Raw genomic sequence first — 23,005 nt, 5'->3', positions numbered from 1 at the left:
GATGCGAGTGTCGCGTCCAATGACAGTGCGTCTGCGCGCGGAGAAACGGTGGACATGGAAACAAGGAGCACGTGGGGCTTCACGGACCCACCCACACTTTAGGAGGAGACCCCTGTGGATCCCCGTAAATAATGCAAAGTGAAAAATCAGTGAACATCTGTCAGACATCGTGTCGTACAGAACAAGACATCAATCTCCTAATAAAACTGTTTTAATAATTAAAAAATCAGACAGATAAAATATTTCTGGGGTTTAATTTCTAGGCCAATATTTGACTAACCAATCTTAACACGTTTTACATATATCTCCATGATAATCAATACAGCGGTCATAGTGCTCTGTGCTGACAGCCTCTTTACAATGGGCTCTTTATGAGAACATAAAAAGCCTTGGTGTAGACTATATGGTTAATGGTACATGTATGTTAGAGGCAATGATAAGCATGGACAAAGTGGTTCACAAATCTTCTTGCTTAGCTTTCTTTCTTTTTTCATTGCAAAATAACAGACTACTTGCTACAACAAAACAAAAATCCAACAATACATGTTAAAATCATTTATTCAAAAACATCACACACTCAGATGTTTTCCTGAGTCACTATTCCTACATTCCACTTTTATTTTCAGTACATTGTGTTAAGTGGCACATCATTGGGGGGACAGGCGCCCTATAGCTTTTGTCTTTCTGACAGGTGAACCCCTCTGGAGTACCTTTGAAAAACCTAGAGCATCCCATGTTCTCTCCAACCTCTGAAACGAATGACTTTTTGTCTCATGTTTGACCATCAACACAGTGCTTGTGGGATCACATCCAGGCACTTACGGTAATTGAGTAATGCCCCTTCAAAAAAGCCTCATTAAAATCTCAATACCGCTGTGTGTTCCTGGAAATAGCTGCTCAAAGACATACACACAATTCATTCAATAAGATGCACAGTACACAAGTATGTTTAAATGTACTCTTCAAATGATATAGTGGCTTCATGTAACAGTCAAATAGTAAAAAGAAAAAGGTTTGTCTCTAAAAGATACACTTTGTACATTGTAATAAATATTAATTTCACACACACGCTTCATAGGATATCTATAAGATGAAGTGCAGCCAATAACATGGCAAATCAAGCCCTGTAATTCATAAACCAGTTTCTGCCAGTCCCAAGTTTGTATAATAAAAAAGTTCTGCTTTAGGCAGACCAAAAACAAATTATAAATGGAAAAAGTTGTGACAGGAAGGGCATCTGAGAACAAATTAATCCAAATGAGTGGATGAGACAAATTACTGTGACAACCAAAAATAATGAATATTGTTGGCTTGTGTTGCAGTTGTTTCATTGCAATAAAAATCTATAAAGTCTTTCATAAATGCTTTCAGTGCTGCACCTCTACAATCTGTACCACAGTCCTGGAGAAAGCAGAGGAGTCCACTGTGATTGGCTGCGCTGTCGGCTGCAAGACGTCGTGGAGGCGGGACTCGTAGCTGCTGTTGTGCATCCAGGGGCAGGACTGTTGCAGCAGCTCCTTGTTCAGTTCCCCACTGGGTTCATTGGAGGTCAGGGCGTTTCCGGAGGGCACCAGGCGGGACAGTAATTCACAATCCCAGTCCGAATCCGAAGAGGAAGAGGAGAGCGCCGCCACATCTGGGATGAGAGCTGATTCGATGCAGACTGAAGTCGAGTGGGAATTTGAGCGTTCAGAATTTTGACTTAAAAAAACATTTTGACCGCAAGGGACGGCAATTGGTGTGTTTGGAAGAGGTAGTTTTAAAGATGGCGTCCACTGTACTGCAATGTTCATTTGAGGGACAGAGAAAGCGCCAAATGTCTGTGTAGAGTTTTCCATTGTCCAATAACTCCGCAATGTCTGAACTGGCTTAGGAGAAGACTGAACTATTTTGCTAAATGCGTTTTCAAAAAATAACGAATACTTATCTTTTGTGATTTCAGATTTCTGTCCATGTTTTGAGTCCTTGAAATGACCACATTCATTCATCCTTCTCCTTTTGCTTGTACTGCATTCAGGACTAGCTGACCTACTGCGCTTTTTCGTATTTAGTAAAGTTGATGTTTGACGAGGAAGTGAACGAGACCTGCGCTCACAGATGTGGTTAGAAACTTTAATTTCCGTTTGATTCTTCTCTGGCAATTTCACAGCAGTTCTAACACTAGACGTGCTGTGCTGTGCATTCAAAATAACAGACTGAGAAGCATGTATTTCATTGTCTACTTGAACAATAGGCTCATTTTTAGGCTCTTGTAAAGTTGACCGTTGCGGGCTTAAAACGGGGGCCTCCAAATATGAGCTGTGAGAGTGTAAATCAGGTAGTTGGGGACTTAGTATTGGTGGGAAAGGGTCAGGGTTGAGACATAGATTAACAGGGAAAGGAGACAGGGGCTTTAGATCTTGGTGTGGTTCTGAAAAAAGTGGATCTTGTGGAATTATTTCTAAAACAGGCATAGCAGGGCTCAAAGGTTTAGCATCAGCATCAGTAGTAAAAGCAGTGATTTCCATGTTTTGATTGGTTGTGGTGGGCTGGATTTCGGGAGAAGGTGAAACAGTATCTCTGATAAGAATCGAAATGTTATTGCCAATATCATTGGACTCTTTCAGATCTTTCACTGCATCTTCAGTTTCCAGATCTGTCAGTGGTTCAAGTTCACATACAATGTGATTTGGAGAAGTTTTGCAAAAACTGTTAAATGTAATAAAATATAGCATCAGTTTCAGTGTTGTTGGATAAAGAAAATTGTGGTGCAGTTGAATGATAATTAAAGAGACTGACCAATTGAGTTCTTCAGGTTGTGGTGGAGGATCAGGGTCAAACCCAGGAGCCATAGCAGCTACAAGTTGATCAACCACACTGTAGTTGGAAGACTCCAGCACAAACGCACGGTGTTGGTCAGTTTGTAAATGCTGTGACACACAGTGAGGAGATTTTGAGATTACCATCAGAAAAACAAATATGAAAGAATAAGACAAACTTGTGTGAAACACTCTCACCTCCTCTCGGTTTTGGTAGGTTTGCCGGCAGCATTCACAATAAGCCGCATCCTTCTTTCGAGGCCTCCATGGAGAAGGGTTACAGCTGAGAGGAGTCTGACATTTGTCCTCAGTGCTGACTGCGACCTTGACATTTTTACTGGAATAAAAATTATACTTAAACCATGAACAAGGCAATGACCTGACAATATTTTGTTTTGTGCAAATATAATACGAACATGTCTTTCCTCTCTTCTTTTTCGGTCCACTTGTCAAAGCGAGGAGGAGGAGGGCACTCAAAAGGGCTGTAACGTCCGGAGTAGTACACGCTCGGGAAGCTCATGGACTGCATGTGCAGAGGCTTGTGTTTTCTGTAGAAAAAAAAAGCACTCTTATTCAATCTAGCCATGAATTTAGCCTACTGCATTGTATGCGTTAACAATTTAAGTTTTGAAGCTCTTAGAAAATGATGAAACAAATGGGAGCAGCTCCAGCTGAGTTTATATGGGAATGTTTCACATGTCATGGGCTCAGTTTCCCAAAGCAGAGCCCATGCATGAGCCTGTCCAGTGAGACCACTTGAGCTAATTGAAATGAGGATCCTAATGAAAAGACCTGTTCACGCTGAGATCCCCCGCAGCCTCCGAGCTGCTGCACCTCATCAAACAGAAACTGTATCTGCTCCTCCTCCGGGGGGCAGCACCACTGGGGGCACTGTCACAGTACACTACAGAAGTCCTTATGCTGCTCAATTAAGCAAATCATCAATGCCAAATGCAAAAAAGGAAGGAGGAAAAGTAAGGTCACAACCATGCCTTTCCAACACCACTTGACACCGAGACAGTCTAAAAAGAGGCTAAAATCTGCTTTATTTTCAATTAAAGCCGTGTTTACGCATGCTACTTTTAAGTTAATGTGAGACTGTGACCAGCACAAAGGCAAAACCATTGACCTTCTACCACAATGTCAACAGGGTAAGAGGTCAAATGCGGTTTCAAGTGAAATGTGTGTTTATAAATTAGAACATTGTGAGTATTCTCCTAGTGTCCCAGTACAATGTGTACAGGAGTCCTGTCACCTTCCTCTGACAAAGAAAAACTAAATTTGTATGCGAGTCAAAACCCACCTGCTCAAGTCTTCAACTTTGAGATATGGAGACCTCAGCGGTGCAGCTGCAAAAGGAGAAAAATAAGGATTCACTATGTGACATTATTAATTATCACGTTAACACATAGCTCAAGTTACAGTCTTAACTGGATTTAACCTAACTGGAGAATTTATTAAAGTCGCCATTCGGGAATAAAGAGGATGTTGATTGCACTGTTGTTTACACTAAATACTAAATAAGTCAACAGTTGGACTTACCTTTTACAGCATTTGGGCTTTGTTTGGTGTAAACTTTCTGTAAAAAAGAATATAAACATAAATTTTATTTACACAAAAAATTTAAATAAAAGTCAATATCTGTCTAAAAACATACCTCTGGCTTCTTAGATTTAGTGTCGAAACTCTCTCGAGACAGTTGCTTAAGGTACAGAAGGACATCTGTAAAGGCATTAAGGATTAGGCAAACACAGACATTTGTAACATCCACATAGTGCCATCTTCTGTAAGTAGAGCCATACTACACACAATCACACACAAGGGAGAAGCATTTAAAGTTTTTACATGGAAATAACCTATAAACAAACATTGACAAAGGATACCATCTGCATATAGAATCTTTACTCCCCACGATCGGGCATTGGTCAAAACACTGCTCCCCTGCAGCCGCTCCTGTTCAATTTGAATCCATATAAATAGACCAGTTTTATACAATGAATAAATAAATGAATACTATGAACATTTGCATTTTTAGGATATGGCTTACTTACATTATTAAGAATGGCCTTTTCTAGCAGAGCCTTCCCACGACTGCCACACACCTGTTTGTATGACCATAATACATCAATAAGAGTGAAATGCAAACTACGTAAATGTTCAAAATGAATATGTAATTTATGTAAGGCTATAAAATATTTACTATAGAATATATAATCCATTACAATACTTGCTTTTAGTGCAGGCCTGGGAGTCCCTTGCTTTTGTCTGTCTTGTTTCAGTGCACTCTCTCGCTGTTTGGAGGGAGTAGCTTCACCTAGTTTAGCTTTACTGTCTGATGCCCTCTGCTCTAGTTCTTCAAAGCATCCGGTCACAACAAAACTGACATCCTTGTGCAGAAAACTTTCGACTTTCTAAAGAGAGCAAACATATTATACAGTACAGTACCCATGTCTGATAAAAACTAACAGCATTCAACTTTGTTTTTAATCATACCCCTCCAAATAAAGTTATGGCTTCCAGAAGGAGGGCTGTGCAGCGCTTCTTTACTCTATCCAGATAGAACGTCCTTCCATCCAGTTTCTTCTCTCCGGGAGCCAGTTTACCCAGAAGACCACCTTTCTCTGGGAACTTCCGCTGCTCCATGACAGCAAAAAACACGCCAGGGTCTTAAAAACAAAACCGAGCAAGTGTCAGCCAAACATTATTTAATTAATATCCAAAATTTCATATGAACTATGAACATTTTCTTTACCAGTTTAAACACATTCTTAAGCTACATCATACATCACAGAACATATGTCAAGCAGTTTTTAATAATATTTAGGATGATGGATAACTGATATGGCTAAATACACTGTAGAGAAAGAAATAAAAACTATTAAATACATTTTCCAATGTAATATTACTGACTGAACTATAAACTCTATGGTCTGAACCCTAAACAGGAATTTTCCAGTGCTTGCGTCCAAAACTGACACTAGCTCTATATAAACACATTTTCTTGTTATGCTTCCTCTAGTCATCAAAGTGGTAAATGTATTTCTTTCAAAAATAAACGTGCAATATATAGCCTCCAGATGACATCCACTTTAAGTGCATAAAACCGAATGATAGTGTAGCATTTTCATGTAATATATAAAAGATAGCCTGTATGAGCTGTTAGCACCAATAGCTGAGGTTAGCTCGCAGTCAAATTCCGTTAACACAACGAGAAATCGAGTAAGCGGCACGTTATTGTAATAACTAAAAACCCTAATAAAATGCCTCTAGACAAGACTTATAAAATGATATAAAGTTTACGTACTCCTTATAACTTTACGAGGGCAAAAGTTCTTCCAATGTTTTAACACAAGCTGAGCCTCAAACCGCCGCTTTTTTAAACAACACTGCGAAGACAGGAACTCAACACAAGTCACATCCGGTGGAGCTAAATGTCGCAATTTTAAGTTAAGGCATTCAGTTTTTATTTATTTAAGAAAGTGTTTGTATAACCTGATATGTGCTCCAAATGTTACCATGAATTATTATCATTTTGATAACTTGTCAACGAAAAGAGGATATATAATGTGAACTCTTCCCTTTTTCTTCAGTTTTTAACCATAAGGCAATTTTGTATCTAAATTTGTTAAAGTTTGGTTACTTTGAAATCATAATCGGCTCACTGATTTCATAACATTTGCACTCTTCTAAAGTAATCGGTTAAATTTTTGTTGTATTTTTACTCCAGCAGAGGGCAATGTGTATTAAAAAAACATGGCTGCTTATATCCATGCAAAGTCAAAGGGGACTACAGTTTATATACATTTAAGCTATACTATTTTCAAAGAAAACGTGAAAGAATGACATGTAATTCACTATGTACACATGAAATATAAACACAGCTTTTACTGAACCTTTATTTGTAAGTTACAAAAAGTAAAAAAAAAACAAAAAAACAAACACATTCTTTAACACAAAAGGCTTTTTCCAAAAACAAAGTGACCACATTTGAAAGACAAACATGGTAAAAAAAATAGTTAGGATATGCAATCTCCCAGGTCAGAAAAACTGTAGTACCTTTAAAAATAAACTTGCTTTAACAAACCAAACATTAACTGCAAATCCTTTCACAATATAACTACATAGCACACAACATTTGTTCACAAAATTTTATCCAAATATCACCACATGGACAAAATTAAGATACTGCTTGGAACTGGACCCTGAATAGCCCCGAGGGGTTAGTTTGCATAAGGACATTATGAAATAAAAAGTACAAACCACAGCAATACATGTTCTTTGGCTCTTAAGTAAGACACTCACAACAAAAGGCTCTGAAATGACAAATAAATCTGAGATCAACGGTTTTCAGTAAATAAACAGCCTCATTTAACACATTTTCTGGTTCACTATTTAAATGTTTAAACTGTATATTGTTTTCTTTGCCACACAGGCTTAAATAGATAATAGGTAGTTTATTTTAGGATTTTTGTTTTGTTTTAGGCAAACAATAGCAGGTAAACAATCAAACAATCAAGAAGACACTTCTTCAGTGGTTCTCAACCTGCAATACAAGAACTTACCATGGAATTTAACTTATTCTGGTTTTAGCCCTATATTGTCCCTTGCTGGCTTGTATATTGAATTACTCAGTTAACCTTTTGGTTTAAACAAGTCAAGACTCATTTATTCCATTATAGAGGGTATATATAAAGATCCCTAAATCTTTCTAGATATATTCTACTTGTTCTGAAACACGTGGAAGCCACTGCACTTGTGAATACTGCCTATTACTGCAAGATGAGAATTAAATTGGTTCTAGATCCATTCAGAGCCCTTAATTTCTCCATATTTGCTGCTGCTGGTGCTACTGCTGCCCCTGTCAGTGTCCTCTTTGCTTACGTGCTTGGATGGCTGCCTGTGCCTCCTCTCTCTCTGCTGTTTGCTCTGGTTGTTATTGTGGCTTTGTTGTTTGTTGTAGACCTGTTTCTCTGCCTCTAGCTTGTTCTTTTGCTCGCCCAGTTCCTTGTGCAGTCCCTTGGCGCTGTCTCCCAGTCCTGCACGGCACAGATTTTCATTATTGTTGCAGCAGTGTTGGCGTTCCTCCTGTGCGATGTTGACGTGGTTCTGACGACACGCCATCTTGGAGTTGTTGAGGTCGGTGATGGGCAGCAGCTGGTCGCGAGGGCCCGTGGACACCAGCAGAGGCTTGATAGCGATGTTGTAGCCTGGAGGAGCAGAGGGGGCATTCCATGAGTAGGGGTATGAGTTGTATTCCTCTCTGTTCAGGTCAGTTTCATTAAAGGCCCCCAGTCCCTTGGTCAGGCGGCACAGTTCCTCTTCGTCTAACTGCATTTGCCGCGAGCGCACTATTTCACACACTGTCCCAACACCCAGGTGCAGCAGCTCCCAAATGTTTAGGCTCAAACAAAGCAGAGAGACGGCGTACATGATCAGGAGGAAGATGGTCTTCTCCGTGGGGCGGGACACAAAGCAGTCCACGCGGTGAGGACAAGGGAAGTCAGTGCACTCGTAGGTGGGAGGGACCGCAAACCCGTAGAGTGCATACTGTCCGCAGAGGAAGGCCACCTCCAGCACGGAGCGGGCCAGGAGCTGCAGCACGTATATGCGCATGAGGCCGTCCCGTTTGATGCGTTGGCGCCCATCATGGCGGACCTTGGATTTTTCCTGACCATCAGGACTGCCTTTAGGTGCAGGGTTCTGATCGACTTCAGCCATTTCATAGATCATGGGGTCCTCCTCCTGGTCGCCCTCAGCCTCCTCCAGAGCTCGGTGCTGCTGCCTGCCTGATAGATAGGGCTTCTTGAGTTTTCTCCGAGGAGAACTGCCTGCCTTCTCTTCAGAGCGGGCAATTTTGTTAACTGCATAGCCAAGGTACATGAGGGATGGTGTGGCCACCAGAATGATTTGAAAAACCCAGAATCGGACATGAGACAGAGGTGCAAAGGCATCATAGCACACATTCTCACAGCCGGGCTGGGCTGAGTTACAGACAAACTTGCTTTGTTCATCATAGTAGATGGACTCCCCTCCGACGGCTGTCAGCACTATTCGAAACACTATGAGCACTGTGAGCCAGATCTTTCCCACAAATGTGGAGTGATTGTGGATCTCCTCCAATAAACGTGTCAGGAAGCTCCAACTCATGATAAAGGCAGCAGGCGATAGAGTCCGGCCACACACCTCCGGTCACTCTCCTGGGAACACAAAAAACTCAATAAGACACTCAGTAGATAATCAAGAAAAGGATGCATGTACTGTTTTTTATTGGTCTATCCAGTAAAATATAACTACTATTAGAAGGCATATCTATATCTGCTTAGTAAAAAAAAAAAGTAACCACAGCTATGCATTCAAGTACTAGACAAAAGACTATTGTTTATTTAATAAGCAAATATGGTGCCCGACTCGTGCCTCTGTCACGCCTGCTTCCCTGGTACGGGCTGTAGGCTCTTTGTCACACATAACACATGTCCTCATCAATATTGTTCGCTGTGTAATTTAAGGTTTTCAAACTAAAGCAGTCATCACATTTCATATATGAGTAATACATTAAGTACACTAACATGTGTGTTCTCTATGCCTTGGAGAACAGTCTCCAACAGCTTGTCTAAACATATCCTTGGTTTTAATACACAAGGCCTGACTAATGATGATGGTGGTGTTCTGAAACATAACGTTATTGCTTACCTCCCACATCATTACTACATATTATAGGCTTATACGGCTCCAATGTGAAAAAATATTTCAGCGATGCATATGTACACTCCAAACCAAAAACAAAACGAGAAACTTGTTATCCATACACATCACATGTTGTTAGTTTAAGTATATTTTATGGAGCTAAACTATTATCAACACTACAAAGCACTGGCACACATTAATTCAACACTAACACATTACAAATTATGACCAGCTGCTACTAAATAAATGTGCTGGTCTGTGAAGGGAAAAAGCCCCATTGTCTCATTAAGTGCCTGTTAAAAACTGCACATCTGGCCTCTTGTGTAATAATATGTACCACCCAAACGCAAATCTCAAGGAGCTGGGAAAGGCCTTTGAGGTCAAACTGCATATTTTAGTTTAGTAAATTTTCACCCATATAATGTAAGCACTTGCGCCTTTAGATCAGTCAGGAAGTCATACCAGTGATGCAACCCCTGCACATTTCACAAGGAGAATGGGACATGACCAGTTCCCATGGACCAACCACAGATCTTTGTTTCCAAGTCAGGATGAAAGATTGCGTCAAAAAGGAAGTGTAAAATCTATGTCAGGTATTTCAAATATATGAAACACAAAATAGTTGGTGTGATGACCTCTGAAGAGAGAGACTATAATCTGTCTAAGCGCAACTAGACTTGTTAGCAGGACATGCACAAGAGTACATACATTAAACAATTTAGGGATGCGCTCATGGTAATGGAAATTAAATATGCTTTTCATTGGTTGCAGTATTGGCAATCTTGATAAAGATAAAGGCTGCTCCTGCTCAAATTTGCTAAAATCCATGCTGCAGAGCTTAAATATAATTTGATGGCTACTGTCGGCATACATGTACAAATTATAATTTGTACATTTTAAAAACATTTTAAAAAAGTGACAGGGTCTTGAGAGAAAGAGTCTGGAACACACCAGTAGAAGAGATTAGAAAAAATAATTTTCGAGTTAATAAAATGCTCTGAATGATCATAAATAGGGAGCCGTTTTGGAGTCATAAGAATCAGCTCTTCACTGGAAGCCTAAAGAACCAAAAAGCCAATCACAAATGCATCTTTTTCCCTCATAAATGTTATATCTTTAACATAAACATATCACTGCACCTAATTAGACACAATATTGCAGTTTATATGAGCTGCATGGACCTGTTGCAGCCTCCCTACAGCTCTACATTCAGTACAGTCCAATGCATTTCTCCCAGATGTCTTTGCGCCTCAGACCGGCAGCCTCCAGTTTCCTACAGCGCCAGTAAAAGGACTATTTAAAGAGTGTATTTTTAAAGAGCACCCAGCCTTGTTCAAGCCTATCTCAAAGGATTTCAAGCTGCGAACATAAAAAGATTTAGGTTTTCCTTCGGCACAGTTAAACCAATGCTCCACCCTGATCCTATGCTCTCCCTATGAAACCCTCACTCGTCATTAACTTTAAAGAAGGCTGTAAAAAGTTTGTAGTTGCCGAGTTTGCTGACACCGCACCAGTTTTTCTGTGAGGTATGTTTTTCTACCTTGTTAGATGCACAATTCCCACACAGCGTCAAAGAAATCTAAACCAGAGAAGGGGGAGAGATATACTAAAGGTCCTACCACAATTTAAACCAGCTACAATAATTGAATGTTGATCTTAAGAGCGACAATTGTACTAGAGCACTGTCCAATATTGAAGTTTTGATAAGAATCATGTATTATTTAAAAGGCATTCACTGTAAGTAAGACTTCTGGACTGCCCACAACCTCAGACCCATAGAACAGGAGCCAATTAGAGACAGAAATTCAGCCAGTATACAATCACACCGTGTTTATGGGAGTGTTTATGTACACAACACTATGCTATAGCTGCTAAATTAATCCAAAGTTAACAGCCTGTAAACCAGCAGGGTTTACATTTTTGGTTTATGGTAAAAGTACAAACTGTGACATAGTGCTTAAAATTGTGCAAGTTCTTTTTCTTTAGAGGGGCAGTATCTAACTTTTCTGATGAAGGATGTGCCACCACAGATACTTTTTAATCTAATGGTCCACAGCATGACATTAAACTGATCTTTTTTACATTTATTTGATTTAGCTCAAAAATACCTTGAAAAACATGCATTCTTACTGTAAGTGGGATCTCTCCACAGATGTGACCTGTAATTTGGCCTGGAACGCAATAACTTCTCCATGGAGACAAGCAGATAAACCTTCCACCAGCAAAGTTACATAGTGCAAAATCATTGGCTGTATATTCTTTATGTGCAAAATGTATTATGGTAGGATCAAGGGGTTCAGGGGTTTTGTTTCATTTCATGTTTATGCCAGATGCCCTACCTCAGTTGTTCCACATCTTGGTTTTAGAGACATAATATGGAAGATGCTTGAGCCTTTGTTAAATCAAACAAGTCACCAGCACGGCAGGCAAATTAGGTCAACCCCACTAAAAGCCCAAAATCAACTGTTATTTTTTTCTTGATGCTGAATTTGCAAATGCAAATGAAAACGTTATAATTGAAATGCTATTGCATTTTGTTATTTGTCTTGAGTATATATGTATCACAGAAAAATTAAACCTTGCTATCCTTTACCTTTACCTGTTTTCTTCTGTTATCCTTTCCGTCCCTTTTCTCTTGGACAATACAGAGACGACATTACAAATCTCCTGTGCCTATAAAATAAATAGGAAAACAATGAATAAACTGAAGCTACATGCATCATCTTAAAAATACATCAAAGTTTAGTCCATCAGTTTTTATCCACAAAAAAGTTAGTTTCACTACAGATTAATTACAGGCTACAGATTATATGTTTTAAGGCACAATTTATTTATAAGGTTAGGATCAGAGCTCTGATGTGGGGCAGGCAAAAGACTGTGAGGAAAACGAACGAAATTTTTTTTTTTTTTTTTACAGAATTTACAATAGCATACATTTATTTATTTATAAGTTTTGTCTTAACAAAATTAATATAAAAAGAATTACTCTATAATCTCATTACAGCTAACGAAGATAAACTAGCTGCTAGTTCAATTTAGCCGTTTAGCTTAATTAATGCCAACATTTTAAGAATACCTGCTTAGCTAACTTTTTACTGTTGAAGGTGGGGGAAAAAAGACAAAAGCGCATGTATTACTTAACATCACACAATTTCTATCACGTATTACAACTTGTAATAATGTTAAGTCAATCCACTCGCGTAAATAACATAAATTACTCACCTCTTATAACATTTTAGCGGGATTCTCCATGGACTTCACACCGGCAAAACGCGGCTTTTTGAGAAGACCGCAACATTTTCAGAAAAAAAGTAGTTTTTTCGCAATAAATCTAATTAAATCAAGTTAGATAATAACTGAAGTAACGAAAAACACAAAACAAATGAATGTAACTGTTTTATAATGAACTTAAGATCAGATCTCGCGAAGTAGGAGACAAGATAGAGCGCATTTCTGGAGACGCGAGAGACTGTGGGACCAAAGACCAACCAGACGAGGAGGAGTTTGTGTTACGATTTGTGAGAGTTGGGTGAGAGAGAGGAAAAGGGGTTGTCCTCTTGATCCCTATTTGCTTTTGGGAGATGCTTACAAAAACAGTCATACATTTTTAGAAGTAATGCCAAATGTCATGTTTCCTTTCGGGGGCTGTGGGATTTCTTTAAGCATCATGCATTTCCTGTTAATGAAGAGGGGACCACAACTTCAGCTACAGTCAAAGTGACAGATGAGAAAAAACACCAAATTGTCTTAAACTTGTATTATTAGGCTACACTAAAATAGCTGTTAAGACATGACCTACACAAATTACTCGAAGTTTCTTTGTTTTGATTTTAATCAGTTGTTAGACTGGTTTAAGGGGGTGAAGAATGTGCCATTATGAGTAGTGTGGCATTATACAAAGCAAACAGATGCACGGATAGGTCTACATTATGTTGACATGCGGTAAGCTATGGGCAGGGAAGTATGTGGTCGGGTTGGGTTAAGGAAATATGTCATCGGGCATAGCAGGGTTCATAGGTTTTCCTCACAGCTTTCCTGCATGGGCAAACATGGCCACCACCTAATAGTAGTCATACAGACTAGACTTGACTCATATCCCATTCCAAATTATTTAAAGGGAAACTATTCAAGTTTTTTTGGTTATGAAAAAATATGAAAAATTAGGACAGTTGCCATAGCATTTAACAATACAACAAAATATCCTACCCTATATGGTGAAAAATCTTCCAAATATTGGCTATAACAAGAATCTGAAACCCATGAATAGCATAGCAAATGCAAAGGAGTCAAGCAGGTGGTATTACCAAACCAAGGATTTATTGGCATTTAAATATCATGGAATTAAAAAAATATGAGGAATGAGTGGCATAAATTTGTGTGTTTAACTAATACCAAGCTTGGGATTGACACAATGAATAATCAAAGATATGAAATCTAGACACAAACTTTATCTTTTTTAGATGAATTACCAGTACTACAACTTTAATTATGCCAACTACTCTTTTGGTTCTAAACTATTTGCCCTCTATAAGGTGAATCACACTTTCCCATATGTTTCTAAACGCTGTGGGATTGTTTTGCACGTATGGACACAATCTGACCTATGTATACTGACAGTGATTAGGTTAAACACATGACAGGAAGTTCTACAACAATTGGACCATTTTTAGAGAGGGATTTCCTACTCAAGGATGCCACACAAATGGAAGGCAGGATCTGTGTCTACAAAGACTTTGAATTTGAACTCACTACAAATCCTTGGGTATTGTACATTGTATTATTTGACAATGCCCAAAAGTGCACCTGTGTCTCTTTTGTGTCATTTTCAGATTTCCAAAAGCCATTGACGCAGCCAGCTGAATTTGTGTTACACTGAATCCTCAAGGACTTACAGATACAATTCACGTATTGTTTTAGTAAGTAATGAGCCGAGGAGGTTTGGGTTTATCACTGACGTTTATCTCAAGGACAGATGAGCTTCACCCACCCTTCCTTCCATCCTCTCCTCCCTCTCCTGATACGGATGGTGTAACTATTGACAGATGTACTCAAAGACAGCTCTCTGATCAGTAGGACTTTTGACTGACAACTGGACAGAACTAAGAAAGAAGGAACTCTCATTGCAAAATTCAATTCAAAAAAGTTTATTGTAAATTTTTCATAGGACCCATGTGAAGAATCGAAATAAGTGTATGTGACCTTGACCAGTAATTGACCATCCATGTACTAAACCAAAAAATAATAACTGAAGTATAAACAATTATATGTATAGTATATGTATATGTAATAGGCTACAAACATGTCACTTTAGTAATAATGATGCAAGCAGGCAAAATTTTAAAGGCAAAACAACAAAAAGGCTTCATAACAAAACATCTGAAGCTAACTTTTTCTAGAGTGTAATTATGTGTCAAACAAGAACATTCCAGATGTTAGTAAATGCTTCATAGTATAATATATTTAAAAAATGACCAGGTATATCTGTGAAATTGCAGTCTCAGTAGAGCACCTTCATACTGATATGTCTAATCACCCTGATAGTTTTTTGGCATATCCTCGTCAGTGTGACCTCTTACAAGGATGAAGCCTCTTTACTAAGTTATTATTTCACCTCAAAAACCTGTATAATAACTGTAAATTGGTTAAGAAATCAATGAGGACTTTCCACTGAAACAGTCATTAGAAAACCACCGCAGATTTCTCAAACAGAGGAGTCACAGGCTTGTGTTACTGACTAGGGTTTATTCATCTCCAGATATTGACAGCATGAACAGGAGGCCAGAGGAATGCACTCCTTTTAACCACGACATCTTCCCAATGTGATTTGTCATCATTCTGCATAGATTGATGTTAACTGGATTTCCTATCAATCCACTTCCCTTTAGAGGTCACTGAAAATTGGTTTGGGCAGCAGGTTATCTTGTACCTATTTAGCTTATTAGACATATAGCATGCTTCCAACAAACAATATAAACTAAATTGAAAGATCAATTTTAGTAGTACTGTTTGAGAGGATAGGGCATATTGTAAAACAGTTCTTGTCAATGAGAAAGAGATGGGATGGCCACAAGTGTGTAGTCAGCTTTTGTATTGGCTGAGTTTTAATATTAAGAGTAGGGGAGTGACAGTGGATATTACAAAAGACAACAGTGACATAACACCTCCCCTGGGAGTGGATCATAGTCCATAGATGTGTTGAAGAGATAGCATCAGAAAAATATATTTGTGTGAACTAACAGGGAAACTAAGGGACATTGAAGATTTAAACAAGAGTCAAAATATATTTCAATAATAATAATAATAATAATAATAATAATTATTATTATTATTTACAATTAAGTAGTTAATCTTCTGGAAAAACAGGGTCAAAATCCCAAGGGCTATTAGGTCACCCCTGCCCTGCACTCCGAAAAATATGTGAAAGATGTGTAGATGACTCAACCAAAGAGAGTTTGAATTTGGAAAAAAAGTCAAGCAAGGGAAACAGCTAAAAGAAACAGAAAAAAAAGACACTCACAATTAGCTATTTGTCTAATTTGACTAAAATAAAACAAGACTAACCCAAAGATGACACAACATTCACCTTTGAAGCAACAAAAATTCTCTATAATAATGTAAAATAAGACTACAGAAAACACACTTTCATTAATTTACTTATTAGTTACTTACAGTGAAATAGAAATAAATATCTAAAACAGTAACCAAAGTAAGTCTTTCTGAGCTTAAGTTGATTATCAACAATATTAAGACCAGTGTCCTGTAAGTGTAACTCTAGTGTCCTCTGGTGTTACAGTTGGAAATTGCAGGAAAAAAGTACAAAAAAGTCTGCTGTTGTCTCTTTGAACACTGCCCATCCCTCATACAAATCACAATAGTTACACCAGTAAGAAAACTGTAAATATGTGCTAAATAACTGTGATAGATTCAAGATTTCAAATATAACTTGCACCAAAAATTCACAAGGCAAACACATTGATCAGATGATGGCTTTATATTCCTGTTACAGTGATAGAACATTACATTGTTTGAAACACAATACAATACATGATAAATACAATACATATAATGCCATATTATCTTGATTTTACATCCCTGAATCAGTCCCTTTTATTCCATTGCAAAGTTTACATTACATTATTGCACAGAAGTAAAGTGAAGTAGTTTCACTGTTGTTCAGTCTCATTTTAGTTTTACTTGAATAAACTCATATCACTTGGTTTAAATTAAATGAGTTTCTTGATGCCTGAGTCTGCGGTATGACAGGTGTGGTATTCCTTGTTACTTAACAATAAACAGACCTGTAATGGTTTCATCTGTTTACCACCCCACCCGAGAAGTTTAAATCTATCAATAATGCCTCTGTTCTTTTCAAAAGTTCAACCATTTAGCACAGTCTTACTGTCTGACACACACAATTACATAAATCAATTATACATGTATAACTAATGCGGTTTAACTAAGGTATACTTAAATCTGTCTTTCAGTAAAATAGGGGGACATTATTCAGTTTGAATATGATGGGAATTACTGAAGATTCTGAGTGAAAAATAACTGAAATAAACTGTATGGATTACAAAAATGTTGTACTTAAATTTCAGATAGGCTTATAGCATTTTGTAGTAATAGAAGTAATAGAAATTGCTTCAACAGTTGAAAATATTTCACCTTTGATGTATGCCTGCACAAATACCTTAAATCATTGTAGTAAGTAGACATACCAAGCACGTCACATAAAAATACTATTTGGTTTACTATATTGCTATATACATGGTTTACTCCCAAAATATATTTTCACTAGCATCTATAACCCACTAAGTTGTGTCATTAGTATTGCAATAGGCCTGTCACCTTAATTACTGTATTGACTTATCGTTCAGTATATGAAAGATGGAACCATTTTCTGGGGTCAGTATTTATCGTGGTTACATTTTTGTGTTTACAAATTTGTTATTGTGACAGACCTATATTGAAGAGTCAGGGGCCATCCTGAACTGAAGTTAGTCTTTGTTGCTGGTGTCCATTTCACTTGAATAATCAAGCTCTAGATTATTTATGAGTTGTGTTTGAGCCTGTCACCTTATCTCTGGTCTGAGGCGCTTCTGTCCCACACTGATAAAACACAGGTGCAACATTGTCCTGAGACACCCTGCAACACTAGTCACTGTGTGCCGCTGTTCAAGGGGACCCCCACTGTTACTGTTGAAAATACTTCTATGATGCATGTAGAGACAGTTCAAAAGGGACTTCTCAAGTGTCAAATGTGATACAGGGAGATGCTCATGTGCAAGACGGCACACAAAAGAGGTTTCAGTCAAAAAAGGCAAAAACACACCAACAACTCTTGGTGCTTACATAAACAATACTTTGCTCATATTGATTATTATCTATATATTATCTATTCATTTATATTGCTTAATGTAGTATAAATATGTGACTGTTGGGGAGGGAATCCAATATAAAAAACATACTAAATCTTTGCCTATGTGCAATTAATAAATAATTAAATACTGAGTTAAGGTTAGTAAGGTTAGTAGAGGCATTTGTAAATTTGTAAGTAATGTTAGTGTGTATTAGAATTCTTTTCATCTGGTAATATTGTTTATAACATGTAATATAACATGTTTTTGGTTAATATTACAAATTTAGGGGATTTGGTTATTTTCAATTTGATAGTGAGTAAAATATTATTTTGGTTTAAAATACACTGCATGCCTGTAATACTTCTAAAGTCAGTTCATCTCTAAAACATTAAAATTGTCATGTGATTTCTATAGGGTTATTAAATGGCCCATATTACGCTATTTGCTGATTTATGTTATGATGTTTCCTCATCACAAACATACCTGCATATTTAGGTTGAGTTCTTTTCTCAAACTGAAAACACTGTGTTCCACCTTGTGATGCCATATGGTAATATAGGAAGTGCTGCACTGTGTTTTTAAACTCCATACACCTTCACTAGAATCATTTGGATTTGAATTGCCAATCTCTACAGAACAAAAGGTAAAAGGTAACTGTTAAATTGAAACTACTGCTTCATGACATCACAAGGTGGAACAGAGCATTTTGAGCTTTGGAGATGCAGACAGACTTACTCAAACATGTTTAAATGGAAAAAACACAACTCCAGGTATGTTTTTGAGGAGGTGACAGCATTATTACATGGCTTAAAGCTCACAAGAGACAATGTTGTGTAATATAGGACCTTAAAACAGTGTCATAGGCATTAACACTATAGTATTAATGCCTATGATCAGTTAAAAGGATTGTATTTGAACTCATTTTTGTATTTCATCTTTCCTCCAGGACTTTCTTCAGGCAGTCCACTATGTCCTCTCCACTGGCCCAGGGCACCATATTGGCCTTGAACTGAGCAGGCTGGGACGTCTGGATCTCCATGAGCAGCCTGTGCATGGGGAAGTCTCGCCTTGGAAACGCTGTATCCCGGGGACCTAAAGCTTGCATGGGACAAATATCATTGGCTCCATCTCCAATATAGAAGACCCTCTGAAAGGCCGTCCCCCCACGCTCCTTCTGCCTTCCTGCCAGGTAGTCCCGTAAAATCACCTGTTTGCACATGTTGTCAGGACAACGCTTACATGAGTGCGAATGAAAAGGTAGTAGCACAAGTCGACCTGATGCATCAAAACTAGCTGGATTTGTGAAAATTTTCCTAAAAAGATGGCAAACCCCTGCTCTCTCTAACCATGTTCTGATGAAATACGTGTTAGCATCTGATACCACGGCTAGCTCGAAGTCCTGTTGGTGGTTTTGGAGAAATTGTAGTAGCACAAGTAGACCAGGAGTGGGCATTATTGTCTCCACAGCTGATTGGATGGAGTCCTTGGGCACACCTCTTTCTGCCATGTAGGCCAATACCTTCTGCATGTGTTCATTGTAATGACCCTCCCTATAGCTGTTTATTAACCAGTCAGGGAGCTGCTGGTCTGGGAGGGCCCGCACCACAGCGTCGTCACTGTTCTCGTTGATGATGGTTTCGTCAAAATCGAAAAGAACCAGGAAGCGCTGATCTTGTGGCATTTCCTGGGTTAAATTTGTTGTCATCTTTGGTCTCAAGATAAAGAGATGGTGCTGTTGGAAAAACAGAGAAAAATTAAGATTATAAATATTTTCAATACTATTTACTATATACTACTACTACACTATACTATTTTCAACACTATACATTTAAAATATAATATAATATTATATTATATAATATAATATTATATTACATTATAATATATAATATAATACCATTTTAAAGGGGATTTATACAGTATTGCAGAATCTAAATTTGTTATCTGTTTCTTGCAGCTGTTGGTGCTTATGTCCAAATAGATAAGAAATGCAATAGATGGACTTAAATGTCAAAAACATACATTTATTGATTCATTCATTTCATTAGTTTATCTACAAATACGGTCACCAGTGTGATGTATCTCAACATTTTACTTTTTGTTTAGTTTGTAATTAAAGATCCCAATCTCCAACAAATTGTAACACTAAACTGTTAACTGTGATTATTATCTAGCCAGTATGTATAAAACCAAAATAATTAGGTCATAGGCAGCAAGGGAAACAAAAGTTTATAAGATGAGAGGAAGGGTGGGACCATTCAATTAAAACACAATGTACTCAAAACATAGTAATAATTTGCCTTGTGTTATGCTCAGACTGATTTCTGTATTATGTAACTTGTGTGGAATACTCCAAGAAAGTCAATAACATTTATGGACAAGCAGGTAGCAGACCCCACATCCACAAGAAAAGCTACATAGTGTACCTTTAAAAGAAAAGTAAAAGTTGTTAACATGAACTTCCCTAAAGGTATGTTGTAACTTGAGTGTAGGTATGTCACCGCATAACTTCACTATAACTGGAAAAGGTCAATGTCAAAAAACCCACAGGCTGTGGTCCAGACAGTTCCTGAAGTTTGAAAACGTCTGAACTCAATGAACTTTGTGACTGGGCAGAGTCTAATGATCTCTATTATTGTGATTGTCTCATTGTAAGAAATGGGCAGTCAGTTGATCTGGTTTATAAGAGTAGTGTATTTAATAAAAAGCTGACAAATACATGAGCCTGTCAACTGTACATTACGCCAAAATGTGTGCATCTTTAGCCTATTATAATAGTAAAGTCCATTCAGAATTAATGCAGTTCTGATATAGTCTAAATTCAATGTCAACCAAGCAAAAAATATAAACTGAAATTTGGAGTGTTTGATTAACATTGTAGAAAATAGCAGGTTAATTCCTTCCCTCACTGCTAACAATGTTCCCGGTATATATATTTACAGTACTAAGCCATCTAAATTTAACACTTGCCGCGCTATTTCTGCAGAAGACGAGGTTACAACTGAATGTCATTACATTAACGCGGCTCCGGCTCTGTACTACAGTCTGCGGTACTACCATGCATGCAAAGATTAAAGGCACAAACAGATCACACTCCAGTGCAGAGATAAGGGGCGGTCGACTCGGTGGGAGCAGTGGTGGGACAGGGGGAACAAAGCGGGCCTGTACTCACCGCTGCTGGTGGGTACAGGAGCGGGATGTGCAGCGCCTCGGAGCCGGCTTCAACCGCATCCCAGTGACGCGGCAGGATTTAAAGGAGACTCCCCCAGCAGCACAGAGGGTATTCCCATTTAAAGCCGCTCTGTCAATGTAAACACAGTTAACAGGGCACTTCCGCCAAGCCCTTTCAAATTAAAGACACTTATAGTTAAAAATGTAGCATTTATTATAAGCACAGATAAATGCAAAATATAGGTTACTTCAATCCAGATGCTATAATAAAAATGCTTCACAGAATTTTGGGACATCCATATACGTTATATAGGCCTATACAGTCTATGAGTAGGGCCTGTCACTGGGCACATAAGACCTGCTACTACTGCTACAAATAGGCCTAAATTTACTCCATAAATGTAGATTTCATCTTTATTATTGTCAGTTGAATAATCACGTTGAACAAACATGAACAATGTAGCCTATTTAATGTATAATGGTCAAGTTACTACTAATCTCTAAATGCATAGGCTACATCTAAAAATAAGTGTTGGCATGTGTGAGGGCCTGAGTAAGCAGCAGATACTACAGTACTCAGCGGAGTTCACACAGAGGTCGTCTATAGTGTCTACTCTGTGCGAAGGGCAAGATAATAATACCACAGTCACATTCTGTCTGATTGAACGGGATACGCTTAATCACATCAGCACATCATCTGCCTTATACCTAATATGGAAACTAAATCTTTTCTTTTCTGTCATATCTTCACTTAATCTTCAGTAATTGACTTCTGACTCACTCCTTGATTTGTACATCATGGAATTTGCACTTTGCTCCATTTTTTTCTGTACTGTAAAGTTGCCCACATTAGGCAAAATGTGAGGACAGCACAGCTTTACCTTTGGAGTGCCCCCAATTAAATGACATCATCACTTAACTAATCGCTGGGTTTCAGATAACATCACAACATTCTATAAGACAGTAATATTTAATACTGATAGGGCAGCTAAAATTAATGTTGTTAAATTAAGATTTTTCTTGCAATACAGCGAGTTCTTGGGTCTAGTCCGCAATAGGTCAAATTCAACATTTGCGAATTTACCTTTTAGATATTTCATGGCAAAGTACAATGCAATTAAGAGGGAAAAGTGTCTCTTGGTCCCACATTTACACCACCACCAATTGTTTTATTCTGGAAAAATACATGCCTTTACTTTGAAGGCAATGTAACTTTAACCCATCTTTGTATCTTCACTTTTACCAGAGCTTTAGTATATTGTAGTAATAGTTATGTTAGAATTTTTAATGATACCCACTATTACTCTGAAAACCCCAAACTCCACTTTTCCCAATTTCCCCATCAAACATCACGATTACTAAACCAACTGCTCAGTGTCAGGGATTATCCTCTTGTTATTGCATGGGGCCTACTAATCCAAGCCTTCATCGCAAGCACACCAGGCCCCCTAGTGGTAGGACCAAATACTACAAATCAGTACATATTGAGGTCAGCTTTTTCAAGCTCAGACAAAAGTGAAGATCAACACATTTGATCCAGGTTCACATATATAGATTTATAAACATAATATAATTAGGATACAAATATGCTATAGTCCGTGTATGCCATGTTGTAGTTCGATTACTATACATTCTCCACATTGAGCATGAGATTGCAACAGATGAAAAGTAAATAAACCAACAATAACATTTTGAGGGATAAACAATGTTAATCGTTTTAATTCTTTTTCTTTCTTTTTTTTTTTTATTATTAAATGTAATACTTAGTTCAACCGCCAGATTTCACTGTTTAGCTATTGGAGAGTAGCTCCAAATTAATTTACATGGTTCATTCATACTCAAGTAACCATTACACTTACACTTGGTACTCCAAAAAGAAATATTTTTTAAAGTAGCATTTTTTTTCAGTAACGTGATTTATAATATAACTATATGCTATTATTGTTATAACAGTAATCAATATGATTGAAATGCAATGGCAGTGTTCATAAT

General features: G+C 37.9%; 3 protein-coding genes across 3 annotated transcripts; all 3 read right to left on the bottom strand.

Annotated features, from left to right (window-relative positions):
* Positions 1-324: 324 nt before the first annotated feature.
* On the bottom strand, positions 325-6,188 carry dbf4b (DBF4 zinc finger B). Its single transcript, XM_055150595.1, has 12 exons — positions 6,103-6,188; positions 5,292-5,464; positions 5,030-5,209; positions 4,850-4,900; positions 4,682-4,751; positions 4,456-4,520; positions 4,341-4,377; positions 4,102-4,147; positions 3,215-3,346; positions 2,997-3,135; positions 2,779-2,909; positions 325-2,688 (listed from the first exon to the last, which is right to left on the bottom strand). The coding sequence occupies exons 2-12, from the start codon at positions 5,439-5,441 to the stop codon at positions 1,368-1,370; spliced, it is 2,322 nt and encodes a 773-aa protein (XP_055006570.1). The 5' UTR covers positions 5,442-5,464; positions 6,103-6,188; the 3' UTR covers positions 325-1,367.
* A 504-nt stretch (positions 6,189-6,692) lies between these two features.
* Positions 6,693-12,939, bottom strand: LOC110154234 (gap junction gamma-1 protein-like). The gene is made up of 3 exons (XM_020918202.2): positions 12,705-12,939; positions 12,082-12,155; positions 6,693-8,995 (listed from the first exon to the last, which is right to left on the bottom strand). Exon 3 carries the CDS (start codon positions 8,943-8,945, stop codon positions 7,596-7,598), a length of 1,350 nt encoding a protein of 449 aa, XP_020773861.1. The 5' UTR covers positions 8,946-8,995; positions 12,082-12,155; positions 12,705-12,939; the 3' UTR covers positions 6,693-7,595.
* A 3,515-nt stretch (positions 12,940-16,454) lies between these two features.
* LOC110154152 (probable phosphatase phospho1) lies at positions 16,455-21,142 on the bottom strand. Its single transcript, XM_055150317.1, has 2 exons — positions 21,015-21,142; positions 16,455-19,574 (listed from the first exon to the last, which is right to left on the bottom strand). The coding sequence occupies exon 2, from the start codon at positions 19,545-19,547 to the stop codon at positions 18,774-18,776; it is 774 nt and encodes a 257-aa protein (XP_055006292.1). The 5' UTR covers positions 19,548-19,574; positions 21,015-21,142; the 3' UTR covers positions 16,455-18,773.
* Positions 21,143-23,005: the final 1,863 nt, after the last annotated feature.

The sequence above is a fragment of the Boleophthalmus pectinirostris genome, unplaced genomic scaffold, assembly GCF_026225935.1.
Source record: "Boleophthalmus pectinirostris isolate CB_2022bp ecotype Guang Dong unplaced genomic scaffold, ASM2622593v1 HiC_scaffold_14, whole genome shotgun sequence".
Taxonomy (NCBI): Eukaryota; Metazoa; Chordata; class Actinopteri; order Gobiiformes; family Gobiidae; genus Boleophthalmus; species Boleophthalmus pectinirostris.
Note: the sequence above shows the minus strand (reverse complement) of the source record. Positions and strands in the feature narration are given on the sequence as shown.

What these genes read in the sequence shown, in the direction of transcription:
- dbf4b (XM_055150595.1), bottom strand. Translation starts at nt 5,441, where the DNA reads ATGGAGCAGCGGAAGTTCCCAGAGAAAGGTGGTCTTCTGGGTAAACTG. An exon ending in CCATAACTTTATTTGGAGGG is followed by an intron (nt 5,210 to 5,291) that starts GTATGATTAAAA and finishes TGCTCTCTTTAG; the next exon opens with AAAGTCGAAAGTTTTCTGCA. An exon ending in AAAGAAGAGAGGAAAGACAT is followed by an intron (nt 3,136 to 3,214) that starts GTTCGTATTATA and finishes TTTTTATTCCAG; the next exon opens with TAAAAATGTCAAGGTCGCAG.
- LOC110154234 (XM_020918202.2), bottom strand. Translation starts at nt 8,945, where the DNA reads ATGAGTTGGAGCTTCCTGACACGTTTATTGGAGGAGATCCACAATCAC.
- LOC110154152 (XM_055150317.1), bottom strand. Translation starts at nt 19,547, where the DNA reads ATGACAACAAATTTAACCCAGGAAATGCCACAAGATCAGCGCTTCCTG.